This window comes from Typopeltis vanoorti, chromosome 10 (assembly GCF_054136105.1).
Source record: "Typopeltis vanoorti isolate ZY-2024b chromosome 10, IOZ_Tvanoo_1.0, whole genome shotgun sequence".
NCBI classification, from domain to species: Eukaryota; Metazoa; Arthropoda; class Arachnida; order Uropygi; family Thelyphonidae; genus Typopeltis; species Typopeltis vanoorti.
This window is the reverse complement of record NC_143558.1, coordinates 74,099,940-74,120,037: the sequence shown is the minus strand read 5'-3', so window position 1 is coordinate 74,120,037 and position 20,098 is coordinate 74,099,940. Positions and strand designations below refer to the sequence as shown.

At 36.1% G+C, this 20,098-nt stretch overlaps 1 protein-coding gene across 3 annotated transcripts in view; it reads left to right on the top strand.

The window, feature by feature from the left end:
• LOC150102510 (cilia- and flagella-associated protein 61-like) overlaps window positions 1-20,098 on the top strand; it is a 396,485-nt gene that overhangs the window by 143,195 nt on the left and 233,192 nt on the right. For all 3 annotated transcript variants that reach the window (XM_090399647.1, XM_090399646.1, XM_090399648.1), the window contains exon 6: window positions 3,081-3,210. In XM_090399647.1, the coding sequence (XP_090255773.1) occupies window positions 3,081-3,210 (130 nt within the window). The remainder of the gene's footprint in view (window positions 1-3,080; window positions 3,211-20,098) is intronic.

The window sequence follows — 20,098 nt, the reverse complement described above, 5'->3', positions numbered from 1 at the left end:
TTGTAACTGTTCTCTCCCAATATGGACTGGGTTACCATGGGAGTAGTAGACCCAAAACCTCCTGCAATGGGAGAGGCCTTCACCCTGCAGCGGGTAGAAAAATAGGCTGTCAATCTTTCAAATGTTTTTGCAAAGTCTAAGAATATCACTGTATATGATTCTCCCTTATCTAACACACTTGTCACCTTATCATAAAATGCAAGTAAATTACTAAAACAGGACCTACCCTTTACAAATCCATGCTGACGATCATAAAGAATGCTATGTCCATCAACCCAATCCTGTATTCTATTTTTTACCAATCTCTCCAGTACCCTGACCACAACTTCAGTTATACAGACTGGTCTATAGTTGGAGATTTCTGTCTTAGAACCATGCTTATGGAGTGGTACTATTTTGCCTTCTTTCCACTCCTTAGGAACTCTGTTCACTGTAAGACTTTCATTAAATAACCGGGTCAAGGGCATTGCCAACTGTGGTGCACATTCCTTAAGAATACAGGGTGGTATATCATCCATTCTCACAGCCTTATTCACATTTAACCCAGCCAACATCTGATACATCTCTGTTTCTTTCACTTCCAATTCTCCTAATACTTGCCTCCCTCTCTTCTATATATTGTACCAGATCATTTACACCAGTATGATATACGCTAATAAAGTGCTTGTTCAGTAATTCCACTATATCCTTTGCAGCTGTTAGTCTGCCATGACTGTTCACCATTGTTAATCTGCCATAATTATTCTTCCTCTTGCTTTCCATGTTGCTGAAAAATTCCCTTGAGTTAACCTTGGCCTGACCAGCCAATCTCCTCTCATACTGCACATTTTCTTTCTTTACCATGCTTGTCACCTTTCTAGCCTGCACTTTATACTCTTCATGAAATGAAGAGTATAAAGTGTAGGCTAATCACCACTAACTCCTCCTTAACATATTTTCTTTTTCAGCACATCTTGCTTGATTTCACTGTTCATCCATTTCACTCCTACTCTATTTACTTGCTTAACCCTTGATATGCAGTCATATGTTGCTTTTGTCAGATACTTCTTTGTGAGTTTCCATGCATTGTCAACATCTTTTCCGCTCAGCTCATCTACCCAACGTACTGGTGCTAAATGACTACAGAGCTTCCTATAATCACCTGCTTTATACTACTACATGTATCCATTTTGGGCAGTGACCTTTTCTTGTTTCATCATTTTCCAAACAAGTACCTCATTCTCACTTTCACCAACCAGTGGCAGTGTGAACACTTCATTAACAACTACAACTTGTGAAGTTATTACCAAAACATTAAAGCATGTAGTTGCTTCATTCAAATGCTGTTTAAGATACTTATCTCTCAGAAATTCCACATACTCGCTCTCTTTGTTCCCACACACTATCTCCTCCTTCCAGTCTATATTCCTGTAATTAAAGCCTCCCATCAGGATCACCTTCTTTTTACATGCCCAACTAATTTGTCTAAACATTTCACAATCAGTATTCTCTGTATTCCCTGACCTATAACAGCATCCTATCAGATATACTAACCTGTTTAGTTCAACTTCACACCACACAGATTCAGAATCTGTGCATGCACTATCAACTTCCATACTTTGCATACACAATTCCTCTGCAATCATTAACAGCACTTCCCCCCCTCCTCTTTTTACATTTCTATTCTTCTGGAAAATTATATATCCTTCTAATTCTATTCCGGACATCACATTCCCTCAGGCAACCAAGTTTCACTTATTCCAATTATTTTGGGCCATACCGTCTCAATCAGTGCAACAAACTCAGCTCTCTTGTTTCGAATACCCCTTACATTTGTGTATAAACATAACAATCGTCGTGTGTTTGAAGCTGTTCTACTATGGTCCCGATGTTTGCTCCCATTTCTAATCGCTCTAATCTATCCAGACACTTTTCACATATGTTAATGCTTTCCTTCTTCTCGTTTACCCAAACATTCCACAGATCTTTCACATTTTTCGGTGCATACATATAGCAGTTTTCGCAGAGCATCCACTGCGAAAAATCCAAGACAGAGCCAGAGACTTTCATACAGAAGCCTTTTGTGTCACTGATGTACATTTCTTTATGGATGCCATCTTCAGAAGTTGAAGCAGTACAACAAACAAGTAGCATAACACAATATAAACAACAAAAAATTTCAACACCACCACCATTCAAGGACACCTGTATCCAAACTGTAAAAAATGCAGATAATTTGTGACAAAAAGCCATACTATCACTAATTAAAAACACTTTTTTTTTTTATTTTTAGCACAGTTCAAATCTACTGCTGCATTCACTCGTGCCATTATTTATTTATTTATATTGTCCGTTATACCCTCTGAACTATAGCAGAGGGTATAAAGGAGAATATAGAGAATAACAAATATCTTAGTTTCCCTGATTCTGTGCTTCCTAACTCTCACTGAAAAAGACTTTTTCAATAAACCTAGCTTCGAATCCATTCAAATTGAAACCATCTGCCTCATGTAAGTCCTATCCATCGAACTCACTCCACAAATTCACAAAATCTACACTATTCCTTTTGCAAAACATGCGCACTATCTCAATCACAATCATAGCTCTTTTTTGTCTCATACCCACCTCTATCATACAATGGCAGCAGTGTATACATTATCACTTTTCTTATTTGTATGTACCAGCAACTCTTTGATATTTTTTCATATACCTCACTTGGCACCAGCTAGATCATTAGTACCAGCCAAATTAATCATGTCTTTTACTTTCCCTCTGTGCATCCTTTCGGCATCACTAACATCCTTAATCTTTGACCCAATGAAACATGATTACATCATGCTCTCATCAAGCACTCCTTTATCATGTAATTGCCATACGTTCAATCCTTATTCTTCCTCTTTGCTACTTACATACTCTGCTTTCTCTCTCCCCCCCCTCACAGTTCTCCATTTCTTTTACTTCTCTATATCACATAAGCATTTCTCTGACCGTTCTATCTCAGCTAATATGCATATCTGCAGTATTTACTATTATATTTAAACACAGTAAAAACTTTTATTTTCTGAAGCTTTCATTATTCATTTATTTGGTTTTAATTTTAGACTGAAAATGAAGTTGTTGGCTTCATGCATATATCAAGAAATATGAATATTGAACTATTAAACCAATGCTTTGAATTAGAACCCTTTTATGGACTTAGAAAAGTTCATCCACAGGATGATTCTCCATATAGTGAGTTACTACTTTAATAATTTTCAAAGTTATTAATTAGAAGTTATAAGTTTATTCTGTAATTGCTTATGTTTTAAGTTTCATTTGTTTAAGTTGCATTGTGCTTATATTTGCATATATTTCACCTAAAGAAGACATGAAATTCAGTATAGTACAAATTATTGCAAGTATGTAAAGGTCAAGATAAAAAAGTCATTTTTGTTATCCTTTCCTGTCTTTATTTAGTTAAATAAGTTTAAATGCAAATGAAGCTTTTTTTTTTATTTATTATTTTTTAAACCCTGTCTTAATGATTTCAAACCATTTGATTGTTTGTATGAATATATAGTTCAATATGTGGAACTACAAGGGGATGATTATGAAGAGTTCAGGAGACAGCTTGCGGGTGTAGTGTGGAATGAGGAGTTAGCTGGAAAAGAGATCAATGCAGCTTGGGGGATTTTCAAAAACTATCTAGTAGATGCAGTGTCTAAATGTATTCCAAGGGTGAGAAGGTTAAATAAGGTAGGTGTGAGATGGATGAATAAAGAGATTAAGCATGTGATACAGAGAAAAAGGGCATTGTGGAGGCAGCATAAGAGAAGTGGAAATAACCAATTTCATGAAGTCTACAAAGACAGGCAAGGAGAGTGACTTGGTTGGTGAGAGTAGCTAAAGAGAGGTATGGCCAGCAATAAATATGTAATCAGCAAAAAAAAGAATGATTACAGAAGGATGACATTGATAGGAGAAAATGGTATAAAGACAGCTGTTGCAGAATGTGTGGTGGAGATACTTAATGAGCAGTTCATAAAGATCTTTTAATCTTGTGAATGTGACTTCATGGAGAGATTGAGAGCAGTTGATGATGGGGAGGAGAGAGACTGACTGTAAGTGAGCAAGAAGTGTTTGGGGAGTTGAGTAAACTAGATGTAAATAAGGCTGTGGGACTTGATAATATATCACCGCGTATTCTGAAGGAATGTGCCAGAGAGTTGACACCTGCCTTGACATATTTTTTTAATACTAGTCTTGCACTTGGTCAAGTTCCTAAAGAGTGGAAGGAGGGCAAGATTGTGCCACTTCATAAAGGAGGTGATCGAACTCAAGCATCAAACTATAGGCCTATCTCTGTGTCAGGTGTTGTGGTTAAGTTGTTGGAGAAGCTTGTGAGAACTAGGATCCAGAGTTGGATTGACAACAATGGTATAATCTTTGATGAACAGCATGGATTTGCTCAAGGGAGGTCATGTTTTAGTAATCTACTTACTTATTACAATAAAATGATTGCTTCCTTTGACAGAGTTGAAGGATACACAGTAATATACTTGGATTTCGCAGAAGATTTGATAGAGTACCTCATGATAAGTTGACAGTCAAACTAGAGCAGATGGGGGTGGATATTAGATTAGTGCATTGGATTGGAGACTGGCTATCTGATAGGTATCAACAAGTTGTGTATGGGGGTACGATATCCAGGAAAAGGAAAGTCACTAGTGGAGTGCCTCAGGGGTTGGTTTTAGGGCCATTACTATTTAACTTGTATATTAATGATATTGGCGAAGATTTGGATGGAGATATTCAGTTGTTTGCAGATGATGCAAAGTTGGGATGAACCATAAAACTAGTGAAGATGTTCTAGCCTTACAAGAAGACTTGAATAAATTGAGTGATTGGGCATGGAAATGGGGATGCGAGTTCAGTGTTGCAAAATGTAAGATTTTAAAATTTGGAAAATAAAGATGGGATGCAGAATTTATGCTTGGTGAGAATATATTGTTGGAAGTAGAGGAAATAAGAGATTTGGGGGTGATAGTGGATAAGGATCTAAAATTTAGGGGACACATCGCCAAAATTGTGAAGATAACACAAAAGCTTCTGGGAATGATGTGGAGGACACTGACGTGTAGAAGTAGGGAGATTCTTTTTTCGTTATATAAGGCTTTGATTAGGCCACATATGGACTATTGTGCCCAGATTTGGTCACCGGGTTATCAGAAGGATGAAGAGATGTTGGAAAGAAGCCAAAGGTGACTGACTAAGGTAGTTTCTGACCTCTGGAATGTTGAGTATGAGGAAAGATTGAGAAGATGTAATTTTCAGAGTCTGGTGGAGAGGAGGAAGAGGGGAGATATGATAGAGACCTACAAGTTGGTAAGGGGTTGTTATAAGATCAATGGTGGAAAAGTTCTACAGAGAATAGTGTGAGATCAGGGGAGAACCAGAGGTCATCCCTGGAAACTATATAAAGAGGGTGTGAGTAGGGGAGTGAGAGGTAGGTTTTTTTCGTGCAGAGTTGTGAATGATTGGAATGCCTTGCCTGAGGGTGTGGTGTCTGCAAGAAGTTTGAGTGTGTTTAAGACATGGTATGATGAGATGTGTGTGTGTGTGATAAAAGGACCTCCCATATGAGTCTTTGACTCCATGAGGTCTTGGGGTAATAATAATAATAACTTTCAGACAGTTAGCTTCCTTAGGTCTTCTGCTTCTATGCTGGTTCTTTGAGGAGTGCCTGTGTGCAGAAATGGAAATATCAAGTTTGTTAAACACTTCAAAGGAGCAATAAAATGCAAACAAAGCATACCAAAATTTGTTGTTTAGGAAGTTTAACAGATGGAAACAAAGTAATGAAAGAGTACCAGAAGTGTGTGTTAAATCTTGCCACAATCCATTATTTGTATTATTTGGTATTTTACTTCCATCTGTTAAACTTCCTAAACAACGACATCTTGGCTGGCATTACTGTGTTATTATGTTTTAAGAAAATCTTAGTTTCCAAACATAATTTTCAAGTTACTCACATCCACTTGAGTGAAAAACAAACTCTAATGACAAAATAAATAACAAAGAAAACTACATAAAACTAATTTTTAATTATCCCATGTAGTTTCTTACATATTTTCAAATTTTGTATGCTGGAAGGATTGTTTCTAGTAGCATAAAATTGAATGGATCAGAACTGAAAATAATGGAAATGGAATGTAAGTATTCATAATTATTAATGAATAAAAGATAGAGGACTATTATAGAGGAAAATAAAACCTATGTAAAATAAATTGATTATTTTAGTAATGATGATGCCTGTTATATCTATCTATCACAGGCATTGTCATTAAAAAAAAGACAAACAGCTTAATAGCAGAACTTCAACAAAGTGCTGCTGCAGATTTAGTAAGGTAAAAATAGTAAATAAATTTATAGAGTTAAAAAAAAAACTAGAAAAAATTAATAGATTGAAGAAGTTGTGTTTCCCACAAGGGAGATAAATGTAGGCCATTGGACCTATTCAAGTTAGAACGATGTAGTAATGTTTCACAGTTTTCTTTATAAAGCCCCTCCATGAGGAATATTTGTCCTCATATAGAATTTTTCTGTTTTTACAAAGGATCCTGTGTTATTTTGGATAATCTGGAAGATCTGCCTCCATTTTCTGCAAGAAACATAAAAATATACATCAAATATGAGGAGCCTGAACAATCTGACCTTGTGAAACATCCCTTCTCTACTATACACATAAGGTCATTTGAAAAAAACAAAAAATTCTGCATGAGAGTAGATTTCTTCTTCTTATTATTATTAAGACTGTATGTGGCCTCCCTCGATCAAGGGAGGCCATATACTACACACACACCAGCTATCATACATATTCTTGAATTCATTCACAGTGCTTGCACTCGCAACATCCAATGGCAATCCATTCCAAGCACGCACTGCCCTCTGAGAGAGAGAGAGAGAGAGATCTAGCCCTCACACCCTTCTTGGTGGCCTTCATTCTCAGCTTCCAAGGATGTCCTCTCATCCTTTCCCCGCCCTCCATAAATTGAAAAATTCCACAAATTTAAATCCTGTATGACCCTTTCAGAAGTTTGTAAGTCTCAATCATATCACATCTCTTTCTCCTGTTTGCTAGTGGCTGCATCTACAAATTCTCAATCTGTCTTCATAATCAGTATTCCACAATCCTGATATCATTTTTAACACTCTCCTTTGTACTCTCTCCAATATATCAGAATCACAACAGAAACCAGAAGACCAGAGCTGCGCACAATAGTCCAAGTGAGGTCTCAGCAAGGCCTTGTAAAGAGGCAAAATAACATCCTTATCTTTACATGTGAATGTTTGTTTCAGCATTGCAATCATCTTTTGAGTTGTATTTGCAGTCTTTGACACATGTCCCCTAAACGTCAACTTCCTATCTATTAACACTCCAAGATCCCTAGCCTCATCAGTTTCTTCTAGCCTAATCCCACCAATATAATACGACATTGGATATCTAATCATGACGAATTGAATGACTTTGGCAAAGATAGGTAGGGTAATCAAGTATGCTGCTGATATGCAGTCTTTGCAGAGTGATTTGAATAGGCTGGAATTGTGGGCATGGGAAAATGGGTGTCAGTACATTTAATGACATTGAACTGACACCCATTTTCTCATGCCCACAATTCCAGCCTATTCAAATCATTCTGCAAAGACTGCATATCAGCAGCATTCTTGATTACCCTACCTATCTTTGCATCATCAGCAAATAACTGTATGTCACTTGTCAAATCCTTCCCAATATCATTAATGTACAGATTGAATAACAGTGGACCAAGCACTGATCCTTGTGGTATACCACTTGTTACCTTAAACCTTGCAAACTCAGATCCTCCTTATACCACTTTTTGGTAGCTGTCAGTCAGCCATCCTTTTATCCATGCTAATATTGTATAACCCAAACCCATTTTTTCCAATTTATGCAGCAGTCTGCCATGCTGTATACTGTCAAAAGCCTTATCAAAATCCAAATCATGGTGTATCCATTCCCCTTGTCTAGTTCAATGGTAACATTGTTATAGAATGTGAGCAAGTTGCTAAAACATCACATTCCCTTAGTAAACCCATGTTGTTCATTGCAAATATTCACTGTCATCCCATTTCTGAATGGCTTTTTTGGAAAGGCTTTATTAAGAAAGCTGTGAAACATTATTACATCATCCTAAATTGAACTGGTTCTGTTAACCTATGTTTATCTCTTTTATGGAAACAGTACAGGCAACCCTCTGTTTACGCCGGTTCAATTTACGCTGATTCACAATAATGGCGGTTGCCTGTGCGTACTTTCTTACTGTAGCGTGGTTGACTGAGAACGATGCTAGTAGGCACTCTAATGTTTCAGTGTTTACCGAGCTACTATGACGTATATGTATCAAACCTAGTTTTAATGTTGAATCTACCTAATTGTTCTCTTTAATTTTTTTTATGTACATATGTATTTAAATTGATAAAGTATGTAATTACATACCATGTCTGATAATAGAAGTGCAGAAAAATTAGCAGAACTTGGTGTTAAGAAGGCGTGGAAATCAATCACACTTGAAAAGAAGACGGAGGTGATTCGAAGAATGGAAGATGGGCAGATACGTGCTAATGTCTGTAGAAGTATAAACTTACCTCCATTGACTGTTACTACAATTATGAAAAATGCAGATAGAATAAAACAGTCTGCACAACAATCTACGGCAGCACTAAATGCAAAACATGTACGTTATAGCAGGGGTAAACTTCATGAAAAAATGGAAAAATTATTATCATTATGGATGGATGACTTGAATTAGAAAAACATTCCTCTGATGCAAGCTGTTATAACTGAGAAAGCAAAAACAATTTTTGAGGATCTTAAAAAGACAGATGGAGGCGAAGAAACATTTTTAGGTAGCAAAGGTTGGTTTATGAGATTTAAGTCTCGAAGTAAGTGCCACAGTGTCAAATTATGTGGTGAGGCGGCAAGTGCAGATGTTGCGGCGGCAGCTGCTTTTCCTAAAGAATTTCAAGACTGTGTAGAACAAGGAAGTTATCCTCCTGATCTCATTTTTAATGTTGATGAGACTGGCTATACTGGAAAAAATTGCCATCACGCACCTTCATTTCCTGTGAAGAACGTTCCGCTCCAGGTTTTAAAGCTGCAAAAGATAGACACGCTTTTGTTGGGTGCAAATGTCTCCAGAACTTTGAAGCTTAAACATGTTGGTGTGCCATTCACAGACACCATGTGCCTTCAACAGTCTAAAAGCCATGCTGCCAGTCTATTGGAAATGGAACAAGAAAGCTTGGGTTACACAAGATGTTTTTATAGATTAGTACACAAATTATTTTTGTCCTACTGTGCTTCGCTTCTGTAAAGAAAATGATTTACCAGCCAAGGCATTGCTTCTCTTGAATAATGCCCCTGGACATCCTCAAAACTTTGCTGAAGTAAGAACACCATTGGATGTCACGGTTGGTTTACATGCCCGCAAACACAACATCGCTTTTGCAATCGATGGATCAGGGGATTATATCAATCTTCAAAGCCTATTACCTCCGTATAACATTTATGGAAATGGTAAGAGTTAGACACTTCAGGAAAATCTATTAAAGACGATTGGCGGTCATTCGGTATTTTGAAGGGCATTAACAACATCGAGGCAGCTTGGAACGATGTGTCATCAAAGTGTTTAAAAGGAGCATGGTGAAAACTTCTTCCAGTATGTATGCATGACTTCGAGGAATTAGAGCAAGAGGAGAATGTTATTGAAGATGTTACCAAGCTTGCACGAGAGGTGAGATTGTACGATATTACAGCTGAAGATATGACAGAAGTCTTAGCGAGCCATGATAAACTGCTTTCCCATGAAGACTTAAAAGAATTAGCCAAACAATTAAATCAACATCAAAAGGAGGAGAAAGAAAATGAAGAAGGTCCTCTGAAAGATATGAAAATGGCCGATTTACAGCGTATCCTTGCAAGCATAGAGACGTTGATTGATGAACTCTGCGAAATGGGCCGCGATTGGGAACGGAGTGCAAACGTAAAAAAGAATGTAATCGCATCTGTTCGACCTTACACTGAACTCCTTAAAGAAAGAAAAAGAAAATCTAGGTAGTTAACACTGTATACTTTTTTTTTTAAAAAATGCAGGTGATTCGAAACCAGGAATTTCAACATAGAAATATGTAATATCTTTTTGAAGTTTCATATTTTTTGTATATAATTTTATTTTGTTTTCGTTATTAATAATTTTATTTTAACAAATATATATGTATGTATTATACAAGCTTTAAATATAATAATGTTATACATACTTCATGTGCATATTTTTTGACTGCGTGGAACATAACTTCATACCTCCCATTAAAATTGGGTTGTTTTACGCTGATTCAGTTTATGCCCATTTTTTCAGGAATGGAACTGTGGCGTAAGCCGAGGGCTGCCTGTACTTGTTCATTCTCTTTTCTATTTCTTTTTTTTTTTTTTACCACTCTTTTTCTAACTCTAGGAATTTATTGACCATTTGTTACTTTGCTCAAACTATCATGGCAATTTTATATAGGCAAAAATTGAAACATTATTGAAACAAAAACAACAAAAAAAAAAAATTGAAACAATATTAAAACTGGAACAGTTCAAGATATTAAAAAAATTTATAAAGAATATTACCAGATACTTTTCTAGAGAGAAGAAGACTGGAAAAACACAAACGAAGAGACAGAAAGAGAAAAAGCACCATTCATAATAAAAGAAGAAATTATGAATGCAATAAACCAAATGAACTTATTTAAGTCACCTGGTTATGATGAACTTCCTACTGAACTGTAAATATAGTGGCATTGCAGCCATCAGTTTCCTGCTTGAACTTTTTAACCAAATACTATATACTGGCAAAATGCTATTTAACTAGAAGACAGCCATCATAATACCAGTTCTCATAAAGGGAGATAAACGAAGATGAGAAAATTATAGACCCCCCCCCATAACATTGCTAAGTGATAACTATAAAATCTTTGCACGCATTATTCAAAATAGAATCCAGACTTTAATGAATGAGACAATAGGAAAAGATCATGCAGGATTCAGACCTGGAAGGTGATGCTAGTGTCGAAAGTGAATGTAGTGATAGATTTGAGCAGTGCTACAAAAAGTGTTTTTAAATTAGTGTATAGTGTACCTTTTTTATTGCAAATTGTGCTGCATTTTTTCAGTTTGGATACAAGTGTCCTTCAGTAGTATTGTTGTTAGAATTTTTTGTTTATATTGTATTTTGCTACTTGTTTGTTCATCTGCCTCTGCTTCTGAAAATGGCGTCTGTAAAGAAATAGATGTCAGTGGCATGGAAGGCTTTGGTATGAAGATCTAGCTCTGCCTCGGATTTTTTGCAGTGGATGTGTCGTGAAAATTGCCATATATATGCATCGAAAAATGAAAGATTTGTGGACTGTTTGGGTAAACAAGAAAAAGGAAAGCATTAACATATATGAATAGTGTCTTGGTAGATTAGAGCGATTAGAAATGGGATCAAGAGTCAGGACCATAGTATAGAAGAGCTTAAACAAGAGTCAGTGAAAATGAAAAGTGAAATGAAACATCTAAAGAAGAGATTAGTTGATGAGAAGAAGGAAGTTAGAAGATAGTCTGAGCCAACTGCATGATTGTTGGCTCAGAGGATTTGTTATTGAATTTTTTTAAATCTTGCCCTGAATGGAACACAATAGTGGTAGGAACAAGATCTACACACCACTATGATGATCAAATGCTGTTAATGACATAGATTTGCAAAAATGGTTTAATGTCATGCGTGCAACATGTACACATGGCAAAATGTGAAAGATATGTTTGTGGGGAGACAGACCAGGAGATTAGAGAAGGTATGGATTTGTAGAAAGTGCAATATTTCACTGACTATGAATTATCAGTGAATGCTGGTAACTGATTAATGTCATGAGAGCAACATGTATGCCTGGCAAAATGTGAAAGATGTATTTGTGGAAAGACAAGAGGAGACAAGAGAAGGTTTGAATTTGTAGAAAGTGAGATATTTTGTTGGACTATGAATTATCAGTGAATTCTGATAACTTGCTAAAGACTGAAGGAATGAAAGTGTAAATAAAAGAAATGTAAACGCAATCACAGTTAGTGAGACTGATCGAGTGAAAGAATGCAAGAATGAAGAAATGAAAGTAAATGATATGGAAGTGAAAGGAAGTAGGAATGAGGAAACAGAAGAAATGTATGGTAGAACAAGAAGTAGCAAAACTGCGTGATTAATAGAGAGAGAAATTACCAGAATGCAAGATTTGAAGAAAGAGTTGTTTAAAATGAGAAATGATATGAGGAATTTGCAAAGTGATGTTGGACATTTAAAAATAAAAATTATTTTTATTTTTCAACATAATCTCCCTTAAGGCTAATACATTTATTCCAGCATTGCTCCAGTGCCATTATTCCGTCTCTGTAGTTGTTCTCAGTAAGATCTGCAAAATACCCCTCTACAGCTGCAATCACCTCTTGATTCGAAGAAAAACACTGACCAGCGAGGAAGAGTTTTAGTTTTGGGAAGAGATAGAAGTCAGAGGGAGCCAAATCTGAGGAATAGGGTGGATGTTCAACAATTCATAGTGCAAATCCCTTAATTTTCCCATTGCCAAAATACCTTTGTGGGCAGGTGCATTGTCCTGATGAAAGATGTTTTTTTTCTTCTGTAAACCGGGTCTTTTCTCACGAATTTTTTCATCTAGTCTGGTTAAAAGATCAGAATAATATTCCCCAGTTATTGTTTTACCCTTTTCAAAATAATTAATAAACAAAATGTCTTTAGCATCCCAAAACACTGATACCATGACCTTTCCTGCTGATGGAACCAACTTTGTCTTCTTTGGTGCTGAACAACCGGCTTCTGTCCACTGTTTAGACTGCTGTTTGGATTCTGATGTGTAATGGTGAATCCAAGTCTCATCTATAGTCATAAATTGACGCACGAAATCAGTTTTATTCTTGTTAAATGTTCCAAGCACTGTTCAGAGATATTCATGCGAGTGCATTTTTGATCTGGTGTGAGCAAGCATGGTACCCATTCTTATGCAAAGCTTTTTCATTTGCAATTCTTCATGCAAAATATATCCTGACTTGCTGGTCATCCAATACCATATCGTGCACTTGATCAATGATTTCTGGTGTTGTTACAATTTTTGGACATTATTCATGTGGATCATCTTCAAGGCTGTACGACCATGTTTAAACTCAGCAGCCCATTTCTTAATTGTTGAAAACGAAGGAGAAGAGTGCCCATAAACTTTTATGAACTTCGAATGAATTTCTTTGGGCGTTAAACCTTCTTTTACAAAGAATTTTATAATCGCGCGATACTCAATTTTATCCATTTCAAGAGATACAGACAACACTTTTGCTTCAGGCAGCTGTATAAAACAAACTACTTGATGGAATCACTTGCAATTTCACATGGATGCTTATGACAGATGTACCAACCAAACTTAGAAAAAACAAAATCGTGCCAATAGTGTTGCTATCTATGGTTGAGGCCGAGAACTTTTCAGACCCCCCCCCCCCCCTCATAGATGTATGGCATGCATTTGAGAGAAAAATAGATTTGTGCAAAAGCAATGGGCTGCATTTCAATGGCTTTGGAGTGAATGAACTGGAGAAACTGTTGTTAGGGAAAAAAGTGCATTGTGTGATCCAATCAAGACATGAGGAAAGTGGAATAGATGAGAGAGAGAGAGGAACTTGGTCATGGTAATAGTAGTAGTGTGAGAGATGAATAGAGAATGCAACAAGAGGAAAAGGGAAACAGAGGGGAGTTAGGGTGGACAGGAGGGCATGGCTTAGAGAGAGAGTGTGATATTTTGTTAGACTATGAATTATCAGTGAATTCTGATAACTTGAAGTAGTAGGGAATGTGTGTATGAGGATGATCAGCTTAGAAATGAAATGGACCAGGATATAAGGGAGTTAGTAGAGTATAGGGTAAGAGGTGATAAAGTTGGTTGAGCAAGAGGAGGTGTGGTGTGGAATTTGCAACCAACAGATGGCTTGGTTGCAAATTCCTGTGTAGAACCTAAAATTTCCGTGTTTATTTAATTTATAAGGGGGATGAAAATGTTTCCATGATGAAGTTTATTCACCCCAAAACATGGTAATTCATTTCATTCATTCACTGTTTTTTCATTATTGTTTTCAAGCAAAAGAAGAAGAAGAAGAAAAAAAACCTCATTCCCACTAACCACATTTGCAGACTTTTATGGTGTCTCCCCCCCCCCCCCCCCTTGTAATCACTCCTCTTCTCAAGTAGCAAAAAATTTTTCTACACCTGCCGATAAAACACTTTTAGACTTATCTGTTTCTGTATCTCTTATCTTGTATCCACAAGATTTTGTAACCCATAAATCTTTCATTTATCATTGTAACATTTTTCTCTCCATCTCGGTTGCCTGCCTTTGGATCCTCTTCAAAACATCCCCATCTCCAAGAAACTCAGGCTGTCAAATCTGTGCACAATCCAGATATGTGTATGTATGGTGCTGATGTGTTCATATCAAAGATTTATGAAGAGGGATAATAATTTCTTTATTTTGACTTTCAGTGTTCTTTTCACCAAACAAGTGATCCTATGAGCTGTTTTATTTACTTCTGCAATAAGTCCTCTAACTTAACCTCCTTGTTCAGTGATATCTCTAAGTCTCGGGTGTCATCACTTCCTTGCAGTCCAGTTACACAATGTAATATATAGCCACATTCAGCTGGTAACAGTTGTCTTCGCCCACACTACCAGTCATCCCTTTTATTAATTATTGCCCTGCCCAATTTAGTATCAGCAAACAACTGAATATTTTCCTGCAAATCATTTTCAGTATCATTAAAGTACAAATTAAACAATGGTAGCCCAAGTACAAATCCATGTGGCAATTATATCACCCCTCCACCTCTTCCTTACTTGTCTTCTTCCTTACTTGTCTCAATCATATACTATTTGATGTTTGTCCATCAGCCATCATTTCAGCAGATCACTATTTTCATATTTATTCCTTTGCTTCAGTTTGTATAATAGAGTTCTATTTCTTTGAAAACGACAGCAGTATCATGATGTAGCCGTTTCCTGTGTCTTTGTCAGCTGTCACTGTATTATAAAAGATGAATAAATTACTAAGACACATCCTTCATAAAGCTATGCTGTCTCCATAGACTATTCTCCCAATTTCTGAATCAATACTCATCTTCTGTTCCAAATGGACCACTTGGTCCATATGGAAAGATCCATTAGAGATTCATTTCTGAAACACAAACACTTAGTATTGATTTTCTTTGACATGGAAAAAGCTTATTTCACAGCCTAGAAATGGGAGATATTAAAAGACCTTCATAACATCAGTCTGAGAGGATACCTCACTCTTTTTATTAAAAATTCTCTCTCTCTCTCTCTCTCTCTGGCTGTCTGTCTGTCTCTTTCTCTTTGTAGCAAAACTTTCCAAGTCTTTGTTGGAACTACTAGTCTTGGATTTATTGCCAAGAGGGAGGGCCCCAAGTGTCTGTATTAAATGTAACACGTTTATGCTATCAAAGTTTAGTAATAATAGAACAACTTCCTCTCCTTGTTGCATTGCACTCTATGTTAATAACATACAATTTTCTGTCATTCTTGTAATGTGAGAGTTATTGAAAGGCAACTGCAGCTGTCAAATCACCTAAATTTCACACTTGGATACTTAATAATGAATTCAGGTTTTCAGCAGAAAAAAAAGTGCCTGTATATACTTTTTTTTCATACATGCCATCTTCACTGAGAGTTAGGGCTGAGAAAAACTATTATCCTAGTAGCAAGAGAAGCCAAGTTCCTTGGACTCATATTTGACAAGAAGCCCTTCTTTGCAATGTTTATCAACTAAGATAAAAATACAGGTGGTTGCCATCAGTCCCTGTCATAAGCCACATCTGCTTAAAGTATTCATCCAGCTGTCATAATTCTTTCATTACTACATCCATCCATTGTGTTTTGGGTCTTCTTGTGGATCTTTTCATGTCAAATTTATTTGTAAGTACTTGTTTGATTAACTGGTCATCTGATCTCCTAAAGGGGACAAGCCACTTAATTCTCTTACTTGTTATAAATGATAGGATGTTGGATCTTTAAAACAGGTTTTGCAGCTTCTCATTATGTCTTCATTCATACAGCCCAGTATTTGGATTGTAAGATGTTCCAAAAATTTCTCTCAATATCACCGACATTATATTTTTGCATTTATTCCTGTTATAAAGACTCCCATAATTGTTTCCTGGCTTCACGTGATTCTTAAAATGAAATGCAATATACTAATGCTTCATGAAGAGGACGCCTTTCGATGTGTAAACATTGCATCACATTCACGTTAATATCCTGGGTGTGCGGTCACAAATACATTTACATTTGAGCCCTTGGAACAGATGTGGAGATGACACAATGGATCAAATTCATAGCATTCCAGTGGTTTTAAACTACCCAGAAGGTGAGGCAGGGTGAGCGTTGAGACAATAGCACCTAGAAATCAGTGGCCATGATTAGTTATTCTATCAACCAATCCAATTGAACGTTGTCATTTGTCATGAGCTGCTGTTTTTGTTTTCTGAGTTTCATCTATTCTGTGTGCATGAAGTGTGAACTAACATGTTTAGGACACCGATATAGACAAGTATCGGTGTCTTAAACACTATTTTTTGCCATATTTACTATGTGAAACAGTGTTGACAATGTACTGAATGTCCCGATTTCTTCCAGAGCTTTTGTGGATTGTATGATTATAATTGAAAGGAATTAGAACTTGTGTATAAATAAACCTTCAAGGGAGGAATGGAAAAAAATGTGTTGAAAGTTCAGCCATGGTACAAATATGATAAAGATATGAATTGCTTCAAAGATGGTCATGTATTTGGCAAAGAGATGGAAAAATATGCATTGGGTTCAGACCTTTTGAGTATGTCTGGGGTGAGAAAAGAGAAAGTTCTACAACAAGAGATTGCCAAATAGATTGCATATCAAATTATAGGAATAGGCTAGGTGGTAATTTGTTATTTCTATACACAAATGCTAGGAGTATCAGAAACAAAGAGGTTGAGTTTGTTGCATTATTGAATATGATGTGGCCTAAAATTGTTAGCATTAGATATCGGATAACTTAAGTCTGGTTAGGACTTAAGTTAGGACTAATGATATCGGATAACTTAAGTCCGGTTAGGGTAAAAATGCTGGAAAACAGTGATGGTAATTAATAAAACAGTAATTGAGACTAACAAAATGAAATATATGATAGGTTGTTGCTACAGACCTGGCTGCTAAGTTGCAAGGGATGAAGAAATGCATTGTCAATTTAGCCTTATGGGTACTAAACGAGTGATCATTATGGGTGATTTTAATTATCCAAACATTGATTAAGTAGAAGAGAAATCTCATGATTAAAAAGAACAGAAGTTTATTGAATTGTCAGACAACTTTCTCAAGCAACATGTGAAAGAAGAAACTCAAGGTCACAGACTGTTAGACTTGTTCATAGCATCAGAAGGGGTCTCTGTTAAGAATATAACTGTTTTTACCACCAGTTGGTGGCAGTGATCATGCTGTGCTTTCTTGGGAAGTATCTAATTATATTGATGTTCCCCATCAGAACAGATTACATTGTGAACTACAGAATTTATAAGAGTTTATATTCTGGAATAAATAAGAGTTTAGATTTTGGAATGTAAACTCTTCACTTGGATCAGTGGATGGTTGACAGACAGATATCAAAAGTTCAGTTCTTGGGCCATTGTTGTTCAATCTATACATTAATGACATTGATAAGGTTCTAACAGGTTCAATTGTTTGCTGATGATACGAAGATAGGCAGGGCAATCAGGAATGGTACTGATATCCAGCACTTACAAATAATTTGAATAATCTAGAAATTTGGGCAAACGAAAATGGTTGTCAGTTTAATGTTAGTAAGTGTAAAGTTATGCGATGAGATTTCCAGTGGGATATTATATTAGTGGGGTTATACTACAAGAAACTGATGAGGCTAGAGTCTTGGAGTAATGGTGGATAGCAATTTGATGTTGAAAGGACATATAGCAAAAGTTTCAAATACAACTCAGAGGATAATTGCGATATTAATGTGAACCTTGACATGAAAGGATAAAGAAGTAATTTTGTCTCTTTATAAGGCCTTGATAAGACTACACCTGGATTATTGTGGACCAATTTGGTCTCCCAGATTCCAAGGGGATAAAGAATCTGTGGAAAGGGTACAAAGAAGACTTACAAATAGTATATTGGGATTATGGAATTCAGAATATGAAGACAGTATGTAGATTACAGACTCTGGTTAACAGGAGAAAGAGGGGTGATATGATAAAAGTCTGAAAACTTTTGAATGGGTGTTATAGGATATCGTCTGATGAAATTTTTTGTTATATGGAAGGGGAAGAGAACATGGGACATCCATGGAAGTTAAATTTGTTCATAGTCAAGAAAAAGGTAGGAGCTAGGTTTTTTTTCTCACAAAGCAGTGAGTAAGTGGAATACTTTGCCTTTAGGAGTGGTGAGTGCATCATATTCAGAATATGAAGACAGTATGTAGATTACAGACTCTGGTTAACAGGAGAAAGAGAGGTGATATGATAAAAGTCTGAAAACTTTTGAATGGGTGTTATAGGATATCGTCTGATGAAATTTTTTGTTATATGGAAGGTGGGGAAGAGAACATGGGACATCCATGGAAGTTAAATTTGTTCATAGTCAAGAAAAAGGTAGGAGCTAGGTTTTTTTTCTCACAAAGCAGTGAGTGAGTGGAATACTTTGCCTTTAGGAGTGGTGAGTGCATCTAGTGCAAATGAATTTAAGAGAAGGTATGACAGCTGGTTTTGATGATTTATAGTCTCCCTCAATGAGTTCTTGATTCCCTGAGGTCTCAGATAATAATAATGAATTCAGCCTTTCTTTGGTTTAATCCAAAAAAATAATAATTTCCCAAGTGGTAATTACTTTTTTCTGATTTCTGTGCGTATTATATGGCGGTATTTAAAAATCATATCGAAATTCAAATTATCTGTGTCTCACTCTAATAATTGGCAGTGATAAACTGATCTCACCACGCAGCGTAAACCCCCTTGTGCTTCAAAAATAAACGTTGTGTGTGAAGCATAGCTATTGTTCATTTGACCTTTATGCTTTATGATATTAATTATATCAATTAATATAATTTAAAATTATATTAATTGATAAATTAAAGCATTCAAAGTTATCCTACAATTAATTGCATTGAACCAATTAAGATGAGCGCTGATGTGCTATGCACTCTCAAAACTTTCATACATCAATAAAAATATAATCATACTGTGAAATTGAAATATTGATGTGAATGTTATACTGCAGGTTGCATAAGCCACATGACAACACACAACCGAAATGGGCATGTGATGCCACTGTTAAATTGAATTTTTCTTTGGATTTTCTTGATAATATTTTAGATATCAGGCGTTGTAAAATTGCAAACTATTTACAATTGGCCTTCTCAATTCTCTCTCTCTCTCTCTCTCTCCCCTCTCTCTCTTGATGCATATCATTGTAACTGTTAATGTTGATTCCTAGATAGTTAAAATTATCCACTTGCTCCAAGATATAATTATTAACAACCAATTTCAATCAGTCTTGATGGATCCTTGAAACACACATATATTTAGTCCTTTCCTGGTTTATGACAAGACTCATAGGCTTACTTGCCTAGATTAAATTAGATGCAATATGTATAACATTATCAAAGATAATAATGTCATTGGCATAAGCCAATAGGATGTTGTTCCCATTTGTTTCCATCCTTCTTTGTTCAAAAAGTCATTCATGATGACTTTTTTTCCCCAGTGCTAGATTGAACAGGGCTGGTGTGAGAACATCCCCTTGGCACAGTTCAGATTTCATTTCAAAACTTGACGAATGTTTCTGGAGGAACTTTGCAGAGCGGATAATGATTACAAAGTTTTATCATATTTATGTGCTTTTGTGGTATTCTAAAAAGTCTCATTTTATCCCATAGTGCATTTCAATGTATACTGTAATGAGCTTGTTTTTATAGTCCACAATTACTAGAT